This window comes from Globicephala melas, chromosome 4 (assembly GCF_963455315.2).
Source record: "Globicephala melas chromosome 4, mGloMel1.2, whole genome shotgun sequence".
NCBI classification, from domain to species: Eukaryota; Metazoa; Chordata; class Mammalia; order Artiodactyla; family Delphinidae; genus Globicephala; species Globicephala melas.
Genome location: NC_083317.1, coordinates 111,564,645 through 111,584,861, shown reverse-complemented (window position 1 = coordinate 111,584,861; position 20,217 = coordinate 111,564,645). Strand labels below are relative to the sequence as shown.

The following is a 20,217-nucleotide window of genomic DNA, read 5'->3' as shown; positions in this document are numbered from 1 at the left end:
TCTAATGAAGGGTTTGAGATATGAAATGAATGCCAGAGTGAAATATTGACATCTTTACAATCTCAAAACATCAAATTAAACAGACCATCCAACAGAAGCAAGTCATGATTTCAGGAGTGTTTGTCTGATGGCCTTGGCTGAGACATCAACAGCCAAGTGGGTGACATACCTGGATTAATACTGAGGCATATCAGCAAAGAGAGTCCCAGCAGCTGGGGTTTCATCAATTCTGGTTGAGAAAGCAGAACAGTTTATCTCATCATCTGTCCAGTTTAATGTTCTCTCACATACTGGTATTTCAGTCCTTGCACTTTGAATTAAAGATATCTTATTGCAATTGTAATAAGTTCCCATTTTAGTTAAATAAATATATATTCCAGGCAGAAACTTTAACAAGGATGGAGACCTCGTTGACTGGTGGACTCAACAGTCTGCAAATAATTTTAAAGACCAATCCCAATGCATGGTGTACCAATATGGAAACTTCTCCTGGGACCTAGCAGGTGGACAGCATGTATGTCATCAGCATTCTCTTGAAAAGTTATATTCAATCTTAAATGAATTATTGATGCTTTCTTTTTTTTTTTTTTTTTTTGCGGTACGCGGGCCTCTCACTGTTGCGGCCTCTCCCGTTGCAGAGCACAAGCTCTGGACACGCAGGCCCAGCGGCCATGGCTCACGGGCTTAGTTGCTCCGTGGCATGTGGGATCTTCCTGGACCAGGGCTCGAACCCGTGTCCCCTGCATTGGCAGGCGGACTCTCAACCACTGCGCCACCAGGGAAGCCCTATTGATGTTTTCTTAACAATCCAAACATAGTTAAGGGTCTTTAAGTGTCTTTTTTTTTTAACAGCTCAATGGAATTAACACACTAGGAGAAAACATTGCTGATAATGGTGGTATTGGCCAAGCATACAGAGTGAGTAATATTTTCTTCCCCTTTTAGTGATTGGAGTGTATATTGATCATATTTAATCACTCATTTAAAGCCTTTTGCAAAAAACATATAATGTAAGCAATAAATGGATGACAAGAAAATGGAAAATTCACAAGGAGAAAGGGATTGTAAATATGCTAACCAGAAGGGGCAATACAGTTGATATGATTGAGCTGAATACCAGCCTCTAAGCTTTGAAGAAGCCAAGGAGAAAAGGAAACACAGAATATTTTAATGATAGAATTGAGATAAGCAAGTTCCACAGAGGAGGCGATATTTTTCTAAGAAATAACCTCTGAAATAGTTATTTTAGAAAAGATAGTATATAGAAAGGTTTATTTTAGAGTCATTGATTGATGTACTGAGCATGACCCTCAGTTTCATGGCAGATGAAGCAGTATTTGGGAACAATAATCAACATAAACCACAGGCATAATATTAAACTACAGTCCATTACAATGACAGTGAGGGACTGAAGTGATATGGTCCCAGCATGGGGCCTTGTAATGGTGTAAACCATTAGACTCAGAGGAGTGTATTGTTGGAGCATCCCTTAGAATCTCATTTGGACTTCCCTTCATTCTTAACATTCGACGATACTTTCTGAGGGCTTTACTATGTGTTTGGCACTTGGTACTGGAGATCCAGCTTCGCACCCTCCATAAAATATGCCATTATTTGATGATTTGAACAAGGATTAAACATGGTCTAGTGGATACTATGTGCACAAGGAAAAGTAGGGGTTTTCACAAAACAGTGGAGGAATAATGGTCTTGGAAGCAGCAAGGAGTGAGCATGATTTTGAGTTGTTTTCCCAATGCTGAGGTAGCCCACATGTGGGAGAAAAAACAGAGTCCACTTGAGAGGATACAGGGGACAAGGTGTCCACAGGATAGAATCAGGCTACTGACATAAAGATGGATGGAATATTCATTGGAGTGGGGGAGGATATAGGGTTATTTGTTCTCCATCGAGATGTTTGGGTTGGAGGGGAGGAGGGAATTATCAGAGTAATGCAGGAGAGTTGACTGGTGGGGCCTGTGACTTGGCAGTGACCCTGGATGATCAAAGTGTGAGGCTTGGGAAATTAATCTGGCTGCAAAGTTTCCAAAAGAATGAGTTCCAGCCAAGTCCTGGGAGATGGTAGATTACTGCTTCTTTGAATACTTGGAAATTTTTTTACTGGATGCCAGACGTTGTGCATTTTACCTTTTTGGGTGGTAGATATTTTTGTTTTCCTCTAAATATTCTTGAGCTTTATTCTAGGATGCCATTAAATTCCTCAGAAATGGCTTGGTCCTGTTAGATCTTGCTTTTACAATTTGTTAGGCATGTCTGGGGTAGTGCTCAGTCTAGGGATAATTATTCTTCACTGCTGAGGCAAGGACCTACAGTGTGAATCTTTCGTTCTTGTCTTGTGTGATACCAGACGTTTTTATCTCTAATCCTTTTCTGTAGTTTCTTCCCTAGCCTTGGGTAGTTTGCTCACATGCATACTCAGGTACTCAGCTGAATACCTGAGGGGCCATTGATCTCTGAGAGTCTGTTTCTCTGCAGCTTTCTCCTCTTCATTACCCTTTCCTTGGTGTCCCTGAATTCTCAGCCCCTTCTCCTCACCCTCTCAAGGAGTCTGCCAGGCTCCCACTGGGCCTTCCTGCTCTATTTTGTGGCCTGGAAATGCTCAAGTCAAAAAGCTGGGGCAATCGTAAGGCTCCTCCATTTGTTTACCATCTCCCAGAGATGACTTTCCTTTTTGCCTGATGTCTAGTGTCATGCAAACCATTGTTTAATATATTTTGTCTATCATTTGGTCATTTCAGTGGGAGGGTAAATTCAGTCCCTGTCACTCCATCTTGCCTGGAAGTGGAAGGCATTGGGCCTTCCTCTATGGTGATTCTAATACGCAACCAGATTGAGAATCACTGCTGTAAAACTTCAGCCTAAGTCTGGGTTAAGGGTAGTTGCATGGAGATCCTCATGTAGAACAAGTACAGATTTATAATAATGAAGCAAATTACAATTGTACAAATATGTTATTATACATGAAATCTTGACTTGTAATGCTCCCTGCTAGATTATGAGCTCCCTAAGAGGAGTAGGCTCAAGTCTTTCCCATATCCCCAGCATCTTTGCACATTACAGACTCAATAAATCTATGTTGATGGCAAGTAAGAAGAAAAGAAATATATCTTCTGCGTATCTAATATCACCTTTCTTTGTATTAAACTGAAACTAACACATCTCAGAAAGTTTGTTGTCAATCCTTTTCTTAAGTGTATTTAGTAGAGGAAAACTACATTTTTCAATAGTGTCTATAGATCCTTAAGAATTAAGAAAATTTCCTGATGTTCATGTAATCTAAATTCCTTTTTCTTAATGTGACTGAGGTTCAATCTATTTTGCCCTGTCTTCAGGGGGCCGTAATAATTGCACATCCTTATTCTTAGAATCATAGGGTGCTAGGCCTCTAAGGGCTGTTAAGAGACTCCCTTGACTTTTGTCAGGAATCACTCATATGAAGTCTGGTGTGAGTCTCTTTTGCTGAGAGTAGTACCCAGGCCAAGTATAGCAATTACAGACTCCATTGGCAATCTTTTCTTCCAACTGGCTAGACTCACCCATCTATATAACAACATTTAGATAAGTTTTTCATCACTATTTAAGTCATCCATTCATTCAGCTAACATTTGCTGATCATCTGACATATGCTAGGCTTTTATCATCTGTTAGTCATTAATCTTGTTCTTTTCAGAGCATTTGTAAGTAAATACTAGTTTTCTTTCTAATCCATTAAATACTTGTAGGTTGCCATAACTAAATATATTATTATGGTGATTCTGATATAAAAGTTTAATTACTTGGTTACATGATCTTTGCATAGATTTATATATAAATTTGGAAATTATAAACATCATGTTTCTCTTTCATTAACTGCCTAGGCCTATCAAAATTATGTTAAAAAGCATGGTGAAGAAAAATTACTTCCTGGACTTGACCTAAATCACAAACAACTGTTCTTCTTGAATTTTGCCCAGGTATTGTATCTTTCTTGATTGATAGATATGAAAATCATCTTGAGTTATAATTTCATAGTACGTTAGATATTGCATACTGAGTTTTCTCGTTTTAATCCATTGTGGCAGAGCATTTGATTGACTAACTTTCATTGTGTGTAACAGACCGTCAGACCGTATTAATGATAATTATGTTCCTGGCTGCCTATTATTGAACATTATTTGAAGAGTAATTGGTTGAGGAATGCAGAATTCCAATTTAACTTTTGCGATAGGAAGTTTGCTTTTCCTCCAGATTGCCCAAACAAATAATCCTTGATGGAACCTAAGTATGCTGCTTTCTTTTTTCTATTTCTGTCCCTAGGTGTGGTGTGGGACCTATAGGCCAGAGTATGCAGTCAACTCCATTAAAACAGATGTGCACAGTCCAGGCAATTTTAGGTGCGTGGTTATGAATATCTGTTGAGGTGCTCCAATATTGGCTCCATTATTTCAAATTTGGAGGGTTTTTTCTAACTCGATGATTCTGTAAAATTTGGAAATCCAGTACTTTTCTTTTTCCTTCTTTTTTTTTTTCTTTTTTCTTTTTTCTTTTTGAGGGTCTCAGAAAGGAGTAACAGAACACTTCAAGATAAATGTCATGTTTACACAAGCATAGCCGTGACTGCTGTTATCCTCAGAATATATGTGACCTAGGTCCAGTGCTTGATGAATTCCAACAAAGATGTCACCTCAGAAGAGTGACTCTATTTAAAGCTAGAGAGACATTTCTAAGAGGTTGCAAAAGGCTTAGGCCTAGAACCAATGAGTAGCTGTTCCAAAGAAAGATTTCCATTCAACACAGAGAGAAACTTTCCAGTAATTAGAGGTCTCAACCTCTAATAACTTTGGAGCAAAGTTATCCCCAAAGCTCCAGGAGAGAGTACCATGAAGGAGAAGTCAGAGAACAATCTGCTAGGGATGCTGGAGAAAAATTCTGTGCAGAGTGGAAAGTTGAGTTATAAGATATCTAAAATCCATCCCAAATCAGAAAACCTAAGAGAATACTGGATTGAAAGAGAATCAAGCAACCAGCATTTGAGTGTCAAATTCTAGACCCCCATGTATCTATTTTAGGACTGAATTCCTAATTCCTACCTCTTCCGCAGGCACTAAAATCTTCATCACTGATTCATTGATCAACAGCAGCACCTCTCAGGCATGAGTGTGTGAAAAACCAGTTAAAAATTTTGTAGGTTTGTGGAAAACAGAGTTTGAGAACAAAAGAAAACTAATGGGCCAATTTTAAAAGATCTTCCTAAAATAGATATGAACATACTGCCCAGACTATTCACTCCTGGGGAAAAAACTCATGCAGTTGTGAAACAATAAAATAGCACATTTAAAATTAAAGAATTTTCTCAGCTTGTTCTAGTATCATCATCATCATCATTTGGTGTTTGCCTTAGCAGTTTTTTCAAAATTCATTCACTCAACAATTGATTATTGTACGCCTATTATATGTATAGTGCAAGCTAAATTTAGTCTTGCTAGGATATACAAATTAGCTTCTTTTTCGGTAATGAGCAACGAAAGTCCCTGGATCAATTGTCATTATGGTTTTGTAACTTCTGGTTTTAATTTTTCTTTTCTTTTCTTTTTAAAATTTTTCTTCCAGTTTTATTGAGATAATTAACATACAGCACTGTATAAGTTTAAGAGGTACAGCATAAGGGTTTGACTTGCATACATCATGAAGTGATTACCATAATAACTTTATTGAACATCCATCATCTCATATAGATACAAAATTAGATGAAAAAAACATTTTTTCTTTGTAATGAGAACTCATAGGTTTTACTCTCTTAACTGTCATATATAACATACAGCAGTGTTAATTATATGTATCATGTATATTACATCCCTGGTACTTATTTATCTTATAACTGGAAGTTTGTACCTTAAGTTTGTACCTTTTGACTACCTTTATCCAATTCCCCTCCTCCCCACCTCCCACCTCTGGTAACCACAAATCTGATAGCGTTTTCTCTGAGTGTATTTGTTTGTTTTTGAGCATAATTGACTTACAACACCATGTTAATTCCTGGTGTACAACAATGATTCAATAGCTTTAATTTTTTAAAGTTGTCTTTTTCCTTACTAAAGTTTCAGAGGTTAAGATCTAACAATCTGAGGATAACAGATAAGCTCACACAAATGACCATAACAATCTAATTTGTCAAAGCTCTGCACTACATATCCTCATGAACAAAAACATATATCCATAAAAAGCCTAGGTGGATTTAAATAATATTAATATAGTACCTTCTACATCTGGCATCCTCAGAGAACAAGAGGTGGCACATTAATTTTTGACAGCTAACATTTGTCTCTTGAGTATTAACATTTTTATCTTAACCCGTGGATTAAAATTTCTCTGTTTAAAATAACTTTTCTAACTTCCTGCCTTATTAACACAGTATCCTGAAGAAAACCTAAGTTTTCTTTTTTTGATGACACAGACTTCTGTTATGACTATTACTTATAGTTTCACTGTTTATTGAGTTAGTGAAAGCCTCAGAAGCTATAACATGTGGAGTTATTTATTCCTACCCTACAGAGACATTAATGGTGATTTTCTTGACTTTTCAGTTTATTTTTTTTATTAGAGTTTTTCTATTTGTTTGTCTCTTCCCTAGTTCTCTTTCTTGTTAAGGTATTGCCTGCATTCAACTGTGCCATTCCTCCATTCCAATTAGCTCAGAAAACATATCATTATACTTTATAGTAAAAAATGAATGCAAGCTTTGAAGTAAGAAACCCTTGAGTTCCATCAATGGCTCTGCCGTTTATGAGCTATTCCTTAACTTCTGGGTCTCAATTTCTTGATATATAAAGTGAGGATTAAATTATCATGAGAGCTGCTAGGAGGATTAATGTTAATATATATGAAGTGCCTATTACGTATATGTGTTTGAAAATTAGTACTTGAATTACTTTTACATGAGAGAGATACGAACAGGATAAGAGTTCCTATGAATAAAGTATATGGATTTTGCAACATTCCATGTTAGCTGACAGTTAAGGGCTTTTTTTTTTCCCCTCATTTCTTATGTCTGCATAGCTCAAAATGTCAGTAACTGATCACTGGTTAAGTGATCATGTAGGTAAATATGTAATTGTTTTATACCCCCAATTTTAAATTGAAAAAAGTATTTTATTAGAAACATGTAGAATTATTTGTAACTTTTATTTTCTTTGTTCTGGTCCAAAAGATGCCTCTTTGACCATTTTTCATTCATAATAAGAGAAGTATGTGTTGATTTTTTAAAAGGGTAAATGGAATGCCAACCTTTTGTCAAGGAAATTATTATTTTCTCTGGATGTAAAGGGATTTCCTTGGCAAAAGGTTGAGGTCACACTTAGTTTTGGAAACAGGCTGCTTCCTGGCTGTACAAAGTAAAACACATTTTTTTAAAGAACCTTAAAAACTAATAGACATTGAGTTGCTATTGAAAAATTGTGCATGGTGGTTTCTGTAGAAACATTTCTGAAACAAAGGGCAATTTTGTAACCTTATGCTTAAATAACCACAGTATCAAAAGCAAAAGGCAAAGTATAACTGTAAAGAATCTATAAAACCATATAAAGCTGAATCTATAAAACCATGTTAGGTCTAAGCTATAATTATTTTATTCTTCCTAACTAAAGTTTTTTGTACTTTAAAATAAACCTCTAAAACTTTAGTATTTAAAGCAAAGCCGTTTCCTTATGATATTCTAGAAATTTAAATGACTTCATTTTGGAAATCCAGCTTCTGTTAGCTGTCTACAGTCACTTCAGGGAACGGTTGTTATGATAATATTTACTATATGATCTATAAATGTGTTTCTAAAGTTATTCAGATATAATATTTCTTTTTTTAACATCTTTATTGGAGTATAATTGCTTTACAATGGTGTGTTAGTTTCTGCTTTATAACAAGTGAATCAGCTGTACATATACATATATCCCCATATCTCCTCCCTCTTGTGTCTCCCTCCCTATCCCACCCCTCTAGGTGGTCACAAAGCACCGAGCTGAGCTCCCTGTGCTATGCGGCTGCTTCCCACTAGCTAGCTATTTTACATTTGGTAGTGTATATATGTCCATGCTACTCTCTCACTTCATCCCAGCTTACCCTTTCCCTTCCCCCTCCCCACGTCCTCAAGTCCATTCTCTACATCTGCGTCTTTTTTCCTTTACGGCCCCAGGTTCCTCATAACCATTTTTTTTTATTCCATATATATGTGTTAACATACAGTATTTGTTTTCCTCTTTCTGACTTACTTCACTCTGTAGGACAGACTCTATGTCCATCCACCTCACTACAAATAACTCAATTTCATTTCTTTTTATGGCTGAGTAATATTCCATTGTATATATGTGCCACATCTTCTTTATCCATTCATCTGTCGATGGACACTTAGGTTGCTTCCATGTCCTGGCTATTGTAAATAGAGCTGCAATGAACACTGTGGTACATGACACTTCTTTTTTTTTAATAATGATAAGTAAAATTTATTGAAAACTTAGCATGTACAAAACACTATGCTTTTTACACATTGTGTCTTTGTGCCTGCATAGTAGTATTTTTTTTTTACATCTTTATTGGAGTATAATTGCTTTTCAATGGTGTGTTAGTTTCTGCTTTATAACAAAGTGGATCAGTTATACATATACATATGTTCCCATATCTCTTCCCTCTTGCGTCTCCCTCCCTGCCACCCTCCCTATCCCACCCCTCTAGGTGGTCACAAAGCACCGAGCTGATCTCCCTGTGCTATGCAGCTGCTTCCCACTAGCTAGCTATTTTACATTTGGTAGTGTATATATGTCCATGCCACTCTCTCGCTTTGTCACAGCTTACCCATCCCCATCCCCACATCCTCAAGTCCATTCTCTACATCTGGGTCTTTATTCCTTTATGGCCCCAGGTTCCTCATAACCATTTTTTTAAATTCCATATATATGTGTTAGCATACAGTATTTGTTTTTCTCTTTCTGACTTACTTCACTCTGTAGGACAGACTCTAGGTCCATCCACCTCACTACAAATAACTCAATTTCATTTCTTTTTATGGCTGAGTAATATTCCATTGTATATATGTGCCACATCTTCTTTATCCATTCATCTGTTGATGGACACTTAGGTTGCTTCCATGTCCTGGTTATAGTAAATAGAGCTGCAATGAACATTGTGGCACATGACTCTTTTTTTTTTTAATATGTGGTCTTAATTAATTAATTAATTATTTTGGCTGTGTTGGGTCTTCATTTCTGTGCGAGGGCTTTCTCTAGTTGCGGCAAGTGGGGGCCACTCTTCATCGCAGTGTGCAGACCTCTCACTATCACGGCCTCTCTTGTTGCGGAGCACAGGCTCCAGAGGCACAGGCTCAGTAGTTGTGGCTCATGGGCCTAGTTGCTCCGCGGCATGTGGGATCTTCCCAGACCAGGGCTCTAACCCGTGTCCCCTGCATTGGCAGGCAGATTCTCAACCACTGCGTCACCAGGGCAGCCAACATGACTCTTTTTGAATTATGGTTTTCTCAGGGCATATGACCAGTAGTGGGATTGCTGGGTGGTATGGTAGTTCTATTTGTAGTTTACTAAGGAACCTCCATACTGTTCTCCATAGTGGCTGTATCAAAGTACATTCCCACCAACAGTGCAAGAGGGTTCCCTTTTCTCCACACCCTCTCCAGCATTTATTGTTTCTAGATTTTTTGATGATGGCCATTCTGACTGGTGTGAGGTGATACCTCATTGTAGTTTTGATTTGCATTTCTCTAATGATTAGTGATGTTGAGCATTCTTTCATGGGTTTGTTGGCGATCTGTATATCTTCTTTGGAGAAATGTCTGTTTAGGTCTTCTACCCAGTTTTGGATTGGGTTGTTTGTTTTTTTGATATTGAGCTGCATGAGCTGCTTGTAAATTTTGGAGATTAGTTCTCTGTCAGTTGCTTCATTTGCAAATATTTTCTCCCATTCTGTAGGTTGTCTTTTCATTTTGTTTATGGTTTCCTTTGCTGTGCAAAAGCTTTTAAGTTTCATTAGGTCCCATTTGTTTATTTTTGTTTTTATTTCTGTTTCTCTAGGAGGTGGGTCTGTGATTTATGTCATAGAGTGTTCTGCCTATGTTTTCCTCTAAGAGTTTGATAGTGTCTGGCCTTACATTTAGGTCTTTAATCCATTTTGAGTTTATTTTTGTGTATGGTGTTAGGGAGTGTTCTAATTTCATTCTTTTACATGTAGCTGTCCAGTTTTCCCAGCACCACTTATTGAAGAGACTGTCTTTTCTCCATTGTATAGTCTTGCCTCCTTTATCAAGAATAAGGTGACCATAGGTGTGTGGGTTTATCTCTGGGCTTTCTATCCTGTTTCCTTCATCTATCTTTCTGTTTTTGTGCCAGTACCATACTGTCTTGAGTACTGTAGCTTTGTAGTATAGTCTGAAGTCCAGGATCCTGATTCCTCCAGCTCCGTTTTTCTTCCTCCAGATTGCTTTGGCTATCTGGGGTCCTTTGTGTTTCCATACAAGTTGTGAAATTTTTTGTTCTAGTTCTGTGAAAAATGCCATTGGTAGTTTGATAGAGATTGCATTGAATCTGTAGATTGCTTTGGATTGTATAGTCATTTTCACAATGTTGATTCTTCCAATCCAAGAACATGGCACATCTCTCCATCTGTTTGTATCATCTTTAGTTTCCTTCATCAGGGTCTTATAGTTTTCTGCATACAGGTCTTTTGTCTCCTTAGGTAGGCTTATTCCTAGGTATTTTATTCTTTTTGTTGCAATGGTAAATGGGAGTGTTTCCTTAATTTCTCTTTCAGATTTTTCATCATTAGTGTATAGGAATGCCAGAGATTTCTGTGCATTAATTTTGTATCCTGCTACTTTACCAAATTCATTGATTAGTTCTAGGAGTTTTCTGGTAGCATCTTTAGGATTCTCTATGTATAGTATCATGTCATCTGCAAGCAGTGACAGCTTAACTTCTTCTTTACCGATTTGTATTGCTTTTATTTCTTTTTCTTCTCTGATTGCTGTGAGTAAAACTTCCAAAAGTATGTTGAATAATAGTGGTGAGAGTGGACAACCTTGTCTTGTTCCTGATCTTAGAGGAAATGGTTTCAGCTTTTCACCATTGAGAATGATGTTGGCTGTGGGTTTGTCATATACGGCCTTTATTATGTTGAGGTAATTTCCCTCTATGCCTACTTTCTGGAGGGTTCTTATCATAAATGGGTGTTGAATTTCGTCAAAAGATTTTTCTGCATCTATTGAGATGATCATATGGTTTTTCTCCGTCAGTTTGTTAATATGGTGTATCCCTGACTGATTTGCATATATTGAAGAATCCTTGCATTCCTGGGATAAACCCCACTTGATCATGGTGTATAGATATAATATTTCTGTATAAGATATAAGGGTCTGATCAATTTTTTTAATAAATAAATTTATTTATTTATTTTTATTTTTGGCTGCGTTGGGTCTTTGTTGCTATGTGCAGGCTTTCTCTAGTTGTGCAGGCTTTCTCTAGTTGTGGCGAGTGGGGGCTGCTCTTCGTTGCGGTGCGCGGGCTGTTCTTCGTTGCGGTGTGCAGGCTTCTCATCATGCTGGCTTCTCTTGTTGCGGAGCACGAGCTGTACACATGCAGTCTTCCATAGTTGTGTCATGAGGGCTCAGTAGCTGTGGCTCATGGGTTCTAGAGTGTAGGCTCAGTAGTTGTGGCGCACAGGCTTAGTTGCTCTGCCGCATGTGGGATCTTCCCGGACTAGGGTTCGAACCCATGTCTCCTGCCTTGGCAGGCAGATTCCTATCCACTGCACCACCAGGGAAGTCACTGATAATTTTTTAAAGTAAGTCCAAATAGACAAAGTGATATCAATGTCTGCTACCTAAATAGTATGGTGCTAATTTAGATACCTATATTGCTTGAGATCATCTTCCAGTCAGAATAAAGGACACTTTATAGAACCTACACCACTAATAATGCTAGAAATGTTTTCCACAGCTTAATATCTAATACTTTTAAAAAGTATTCTTTCTAGTGTTTTATTTAGACATTTTAAAGTAATATGGCTATTTTGTTCCTTATTATTCTATGATTTAGTATGCCTAAGTTAAACCCTCTTTGAAATACTGATGTTTCCTCCATTTACCTTAAATATTAGCATTGGTTTCTGACATTTTATAAATGGTGTGGATTTTGGTGGGCCTTGAAGAATTTCTATTAGCACTTATTAATCTTTAGCCCATACCTGGGAATCTATTCAGGCATTTATTTCTTCATGAATTTATAGAGGAACATGTGTAGACCAACGTGACCTTACTTTAAAAGAATCCTGAACATCAGTTAATGATAAAAATTGGACAGTTTACTCATGAATGAAGCTGGTTAACCTTGTAGCCTAGTTGTTTATTTAAGAGACGTAGCAAAAGATTGTCAGAGAACTCATTAATTGTAAAATGCTCATTCAGTAATGAAAAAGAAAAAAAAACAGTTAAATTCAAGCAGGAGTAGTCAGATATAAAGTTCATTGTTGGTTACATGATGTTCAGCTCCACATATCTTAGGTATTTTCAATACAAGTGATTATTTGCCATGGGAATAAATAGCAGTAGTATGATAAAACAGCAGCAGTATATATTTTATATATTAAAGTAAAAATTTCAAGTAACTTACTCTAGGAAATAATCAATAAAAACTTTTATTATATTCTGTTATTATAAACACAACACAAAAACTACATAGTTTTCATATAGCATGAAATTCATTTAAAAATGAATTATGATCCCACTCTTAGTGAAGGGATTCACTTTAATAATGTATCCACATTTTGAAATAGATTATGTCATCCATCCAAAGATTTGATGTTATAAACAACCAAACACTAATTAGAGTCCTAGGAAAATAAGTGAAGCCTTGGTACATTGTTGACCTAATTATTCAGAATCATATTATCTAAATGGAAGTTTTTGGATGGAAAGAGAGGAGCTGGAATGGAGACAGAGGGCTGAGTGTGCATTAGTTTGGGTGTTGCTGCATGGCCAAATCCCAATGGTGTCTTGTGAAGACTTTCTTGTTTTAAGGTTTGTGGGTTTTTTTAAATTTCTTTAATATTTTTAAGAGAAATGTAGAATTACGTCTTGGGTTTGGACATTTTTACTGAAGTACTTATCTCCATACGGTGATATCTAAGACAACAATCCCTTGAAAAAATGTTAATAAAGTAAAAAACAAAAGAAAAAGCAGCTCTTTCAGCCAACGACCCTCAAATGCTTACCCTGTCCATCAGGGAGCTTGCTCCCCAGCTAGAGGAACAGTCAGACCACCAGAATACTGTCCCTCAGCCAGTGTATAGGGCTTCCTAATGTAGGAAGAGGATCAGATTAAATGAATCAAAGCACCTCTGTAACTCCGAGTCTGTGAGCCTAGAACCTTAAAGGTACTAATATAAATCCCTGATGTCTAAAATCTTTATATTCTTACATATATGATCACTTTGACCATGTATCAAGTGAACTTGTTCGAACTTTCAGGTGTAAGAAATGACATATTATTATTATTATTAATCAAATTAATTCAAACTCTAGGCTCCCACCCAAAGCCAAGAGGTGAGAAATTTAATTTCAGTCATTTTCAGTGTACTCCTTTCTAGGGTTATACTGGAATCCAAAGGCATCTCATGAGCCTAGAAATTAGGGAATAACCTCCTTTCCCAGCCTGCGATGGGTGCTGACATCCTTGCAGTCTGATCGCCCTATCTGAAGTCGGGTGGCTCCATTTCCTTCCATTGGTCATGGTCAAGGGAGGCAAGAACTGCCCCTCTGGACGTTCAGCCTCCTCGACAGCCACGTACCATCCTATCAGAAGTCCTCTCGGGGCCCTGCTCACAGTGACAGGCACGTCCTTGTCATTCATATAACCTGCCTTTACTGGGCCCCTCTTCAGTCTTGGGGAGGCCAGTCTTCTCCCTCTCCAGCCAGTGGACGAATAGAGGTAAATTCTTCTGCTCTACCCTCCCCAACTTCAACCCCCAGCCCTTCATACCAGAGAGATTCCTTTCCATCTTTAAGACTCCTCTAGGAGTCCTCAAAAACATACAACCAAAAAAGTTTTCCTCCCTGAAGGATAGTGGGGTTTGAGAAATAGCTGATGTGGTGATGGGTGACACAGTAGGAAGGAGAACTTTTAGAAATTCGACGTGGAATGGAGATAGGGAAAGAAAATGCTTTCTTCCTCTCTCTGGTTGGTCCACAGTAGCAAATAAACCAAAAACACTGAGCAGTATTTTTCTTCGTAATGCCCTGTTACTCTCTGCATATAATCACCATGGCCAGGTGACGGGCTCATTCATTATTTCCGGAGTCCTGCAATAAGCAAAGCACTGTGCTGGTCTTTGGCGGTGCAGCCGGGAACAAGGTATACACAGTATTTTGTCCTCATAGAGATTATAGTGTAGAGAGTATGTCGGGAAGTAAAGAAGGAGAGAAAAATCATTGCACATCGTGATAAGTGCTGTGACAGGCTAGCACAGGTGGGAGAGACTCACGTAGACTGTTCCAAGGAGACCTCTGAGGAGGTGTGTTGAAGCAGCGGCATGAAGACTGAGAAGGAGTTAGCCGTGTAGGCACTAGGGAGTAACTTTTGCAGGCAGTGTGGTTGGCAGGAACAGCAGGTCCAGAAGAGGGCAAGAGCTTGGCGAGTTTGCATAATGGAAAGTGAATCTGTGTAGTTTGAGCTTCATGAGGAACCGGAGGAGAGACAGACCATGAGGAGGCCTGGAAGGTAGTCTGGAGCCATAAGGACGCTGGAGACGTGGAGAGGAGTTTGAATATCCTTCAAGCCCCTGGAGGGTTTTAAGTAAGAGAATGACTGAACTTGATTCAAATTTTAAAGCTCACTCTGACTGCTGGGTGGAGAAGGGGTCAGAGGGGAGAGAAACGCTAGGATGTATACATGTCCACACATCTACCATGTAGGGAGATCTCAGTAAGCCCAAGGTGGCTGAGATGGGATGGTCCCAGTGGGAAGAGAAGGGAAGGAGCTGGTTCAGGGTTGATGGGAAAACATCACCTCTGCATCACTGTACTGACCTGTCTGCCCCTCAAATGCTGCTTGGTGCCAGTAATGGGCTGGACAGTGTTGTTTTTGCCTATTGGGGTTAGAGTTAAGAGGAAATTGACATGTTGCCAACCCTTTCAGGCTGAATCCAGTTTCTGATATCTGTGGGGTTCTTTTGGGAAAAAAGAAAATAATTGTTATCTTCCCTATTAAATCAAATATCTATTTAAAGTCTATTATATTGAAAGTTATTGTGTGAGGCCTTTCAAGATACAGTAAGAAATCATAATTTTATTCTTTAACCAAATTCTTCTTAAAATAACTGCAATTCCAAATATGAATTATTCACTTTTCTTACAAACACATATAGCGTGTTTATAAATTGACTCCCCATACCAAGCCTAAGATGCAGGTAATATTATTATATGCATTTTACTGAAAAGGAAACTGAGGCACAGAGAAGCTAAATAAATACGACTCATAACCAGGATTCAAACCATGCCATCTGTCTTCAAAATCTGCTTTTAACTCCTGTAGTTTGCTACCTCTCCATTTAAACATTCTGTTAATGAAAAGGAAAGGGCTCATTCTACCAGTTGTTTTTTTGTTTGTTTTCTTTTTAAATTTCCTTTTAAACTGAAAGTTCCAAACCTACACAGCTGGCCTACATAAAAAAAATTCAGTAGAGCTCCTGCATGGTATGGACATGAGTATCAAATGCTGATGGTGACTTTTGTTTGTTTCACAGGATTATTGGGACTTTGCAGAACTCTCCTGAGTTTTCAGAAGCCTTTCATTGCCACAAGAACTCGTACATGAATCCAGAAAAGAAATGCAGGGTTTGGTAATCTTCAGAAGAAGCGGTGCAGTCCTTGGCTAGACTTGCCCACATCACAGAAATGGGGAACTCTATCTGAGAGAAAAAGGACCAGAGAGCTCACTGATTACGTGGAGATAGTTCACAGGGATGAGAGCAATAAAAATGAAGCTAGGTTACTCTGGAAAAATGTGGAGGGAGGAGAGGTCTAATGTCTATCAAATCAATCACTTCTCACTGTATAAATAATGCTTAATCTCTAAAGAGAATATTGCCATTCATTGCTGTTTCTCATATGATCTGCCAGTTTGATGTTTTCTCTTGATGTAGACCGGCATTTCTAATCAAAGGGAGAAAGAAGAGGTGGAAGAATTCCGTTGGCACCAAAAGCACAGCAGTGACGTGAGAGTTAAAAACATGTTGCCAATGTACTTATTTTTACTTTTATTTGCAAAATTTATGCTCCTTCAAAACTCTTCCAAAGAATTCTTATACATATTGGGGCCTTGGGCCTTAAAGTAGTTTTAATCTAATTTTGCCAATCATCAGTTACTCATTCTGAGAGCATTGTATTTTAAGCACTCTTAGGGCAAAAATGAGTGTCTGAAACTGTTTTTTGTTGTACCTGCTTTGACTGATAATGAGATTCTTGAGGCTCCCTGCAATTTTCTAAGCAATTTCTTGTTCTCTCTCTCTCAAAACTTGGTCTTTTTAAGAGATTTGTAGTAATGTGTAAATAATAATTTTTATATTTAATTATTAACTACACTTATGACTAAGGAATTGTTATTATAGGTAATCATTGAATATTGAAGCTTCAGACCAAGATAAATAGTTATGAACCAAGATCTGTAAAGTGATGTACAGATGAAGATTTGAGACTTTTTAAACTTATAAATCATATTGATGAAAAGCTTTAAGCACAAACTTTGGGGTAAAAATTGCCATTGGACAGTGGTCTAAAGATACATGAGAGTTGTGGTTTACAAGCAGGATTTTCAAAATTAAATCTGTCCCTGAAGGTGGCCATGATAAAAGGGCAAAACTGCATCTATGTAGCTCTGCATCTCCTTATCTTTTCAGGTTTGTCATCTGATGGAAATATTTTGATAATAAATTGAAATTGTGAACCCATTACTCACTAAGCTTATTGTGCCAGCCATCTAGCTTTGGAAAGCGCATTTCTGGATAGAAATGAGACGCTTCTACACATCCAATGGACTTGCTTCTAAAATTCTAACTCACCTAGAGTTCTGGGAGGGGGAGGTCTAGTCCCTGATAGCAACTCAGCTCTCAAGGCTTTTATGTTCTGTTTTCCTGTCCTGTTTGCAAGTTTAGTTCATTTCATTACTTGATTAATATTTTACAAAAGGAGTCCAAAATACTTATTTTTCCTAACAAAGCATGAAAATGAAGGAACATCCAAAATATGAGTGTTGGTTTTCCTGCCTCTTGAAAAATGTCCATTTACATGTTTTTTTAAAATGGTATTAAAATATAACATATATACCAAAATTTAAAAACATAAGTGTACAGCTCAATGAACTTTCTCCCACTGAACATGTCCCTGTAACCAGGACTTCTGAGAAACAGAACATTACTAGCGCCGTAGAAGCCCCTTCTCCCAATTATCACTTCACTCTTCCAAGGACAACTACTGTCCTGACTTCTAATATCATCCATTAGTTTTGCCTGTTTTTGTCTTTTATGTAAAGAGAATCGTTCAGCATGTATTCTTTTGCGTCTGGCTTCTTTCACTCAGCTTTCCGTTTGTGAGATTCATCTGTATTGTTGCATGTGATTGTGGATTCTTTGTTCTCATTGCTGAACACTATTCTGTTGTGTGTGACTATACTACAATTCATCCCTTCCATTGTTGATCCACTTGAGGAGTTTCCAGTTTGGGGCTGTTACAAGTAGTGCAATTATGAACATCCTTGTGTATTATCATCTTTATGTACTTGAGATTTTAATGGGCTAATTTCCACAAATCCTTCCTAAAATTATTATAAATATGGAAAATACAGTTTCAGGCTATTCATGGATAAAACTTTATCTTTTTCTCCTTTATCACTACCACCTTTATTGTGGATAATTCAAAGTATACTTATGTGTATATTTCCTTAAAGTAAACTTAAGACATTCCTAAGTAGTATTAATAGTTGGAGCATCCAGTGCTGAAGAGAAAAGCGATCTCTGAATTATTTAATTTCCATCCTGTCAGAGCAGCTGAAGAACCAGAACTGAAGAGTGACTGGTACAGATTATAAAAAGGCACTGGACTCCCCACTGCCAGCTCTATAAAACATCCGGCTCCCATCCTTATGAAATAATTTGAGTGAAGTTTTTTGGAAAAAAAAGTTTCTCCAGTGCCTGGATCTTTTATCTCTAGAAATATAAGACTTTCTGAGGCCAAGGGCTAGACCAAAGTCAGAATACCAATACCTCCCCTGCCCTCACACATGCAGCCATCACTAAGTATACGTGGCACAGTTGTTGAGTTGTATGGGACGTTATGGTCTCTCATAAACACTCCCAATCACTTGGTGTTATCCCATCAGTTAAAACCTATCTGTCATGATCTCACACGTTAAGTCTAACCATGCCCGACTCCGGGTCAAGAAAAGAGTTAATAAGCTGAGACACCAAGGGTTGGGAGCTGATGTCACTCAGGGATGAAGATAGAATGTTCTTGGCAACATCATTGGTAAGGTGTCTGCTGCATGCTGCACTGTCTATGTAAATTCTAAGTGCAAGGTGGAAAGGACACTATCCTGGGAGAAGAGTCTTTTCTTATTCTAATCTGGTTCTGCCACTAATGACAAAGTGACCTTGGGCATTTGATATCTTCTCTTGGGCCTCTGCTTTCCCCACCTGAAATAAAGAGAATTAGGTTTTGTTAGTAGTTCTTAGTAAGAGAGGGAGAATACATCCAGTGCTGTCTTAATCTATTCCCCAGTTAAGACCCATTGGATAAAATAATCTCAAAACTCCCATGTAAGTGTCTGAGTCCAATTAAACCACATTATAATCCAAAGAACAAAGACCAAAGTTTCATTGAGATTGGGTCTGTCCTGTTGTTAGAGTTTCCTCAAAAGCCTTTATCATTCCTGTTGTCCCAGATGTAGTTCTCCAAGTAGACGATAACTGTTAGTTTGGAAATAAGACTCCACCCTGCCAAAGATGGAAAATCAGGAAGTTTTATCAGGTTCCAGTCTTAAAAATAAAAACAAATATTTTTCATACTATTGCTTTTATTCCTAGTCGGCTCTGTTCCAGCCTCCCCACCACCATCCCTCCCACCCCACCACCCCCCATGTAAATCCTCACAGCATTTATGTCTTGAAAAATGTTAAGCCCAAATGGAGCTTTTATCTCTGTAACCTTACACTTCCTGCTAGCTTCAAATTGAATCTTTTAAAACTGAATGATAGGGCTTCCCTGGTGGTGCAGCAGTTAAGAATCCTCCTGCCAATGCAGGGGACACAGGTTCGAGCCCTGGTCTGGGAAGATCCCACATGCCACGGAGCAACTAAGCCCGTGCGCCACAACTACTGAAGCCTGTATGCCTAGAGCCCATGCTCTGCAACAAGAGAAGCCACCGCAGTGAGAAGCCCGTGCACCGCAACAGAGAATAGCCCATGCTCGCTGCAACTGGAGAAAGCCCGTGCACAGCAACAAAGACCCAACGCAGCCAAAAATAAAATAAATAAATTTATTTAAAAAAAAAGAATGATAGAAACTATTTGACCAATATTTTCTTGTTTTCACCACCCCATTCTTGCAAAGATACCACAGTTTTCTGATCTGATTTGTTTTCAAAAGTTAAGAAAAAAAGGTGGCCAAGTGCTATAGGGAATTACAGGCATAATCAGGTGACTTAGGCGGGAGCCAAAACTGTTTTTGTGCTGTGCCTGGACTGAGGGACTTGACTTTTGGTTGATCAGGTGAAGAGAGGCGCCACATGTGACTGGTGTCCAAGTGGCACATGTTTATTGCATTCTGATCTCTTCTTTAACAGTGTTGTCTTAATTTCAACTTTTTTTTTTTTTTTTTTGCATTTCCTCTAAAACAGTGAGAAACTCCACTAGCGTTTTCATCCTTATAGCCAAACATGCTTCTGTTTTATTTGACCAAGCAGATCCTCTAGGTTGTGCAAGTGAAGTCTGGCAGAAGAATGAGCATTGGCTCTTGCTGGAAACAAGGTTGAGCTCTCATCCTAGGCAGTGAAGAAAGACGAAGTTCAGCCATTGTGACTAATTTTTATACTTCTGGATTTCCTTTCTAGCCAAAACTAACCATTTTTTCAGGTCTATCAGGCATATTAACATCTGATTCCACTTCTGTAAGTACACTTGC

General features: G+C 38.1%; 1 protein-coding gene across 4 annotated transcripts in view; it reads left to right on the top strand.

The window, feature by feature from the left end:
• Window positions 1–16,980, top strand: part of MME (membrane metalloendopeptidase) — a 91,138-nt gene extending 74,158 nt beyond the window's left edge. For 3 of the 4 annotated variants that reach the window (XM_060297618.2, XM_030844646.3, XM_060297617.2), the window contains 5 exons: window positions 381–514; window positions 853–918; window positions 3,876–3,971; window positions 4,315–4,391; window positions 15,790–16,980. In XM_060297618.2, coding sequence (XP_060153601.1) covers window positions 381–514; window positions 853–918; window positions 3,876–3,971; window positions 4,315–4,391; window positions 15,790–15,889 — 473 coding nt within the window. In that variant the 3' untranslated portion in view covers window positions 15,890–16,980. The remainder of the gene's footprint in view (window positions 1–380; window positions 515–852; window positions 919–3,875; window positions 3,972–4,314; window positions 4,392–15,789) is intronic. The other variant, XM_030844647.3, reaches the window with a different exon arrangement.
• Window positions 16,981–20,217: the final 3,237 nt, after the last annotated feature.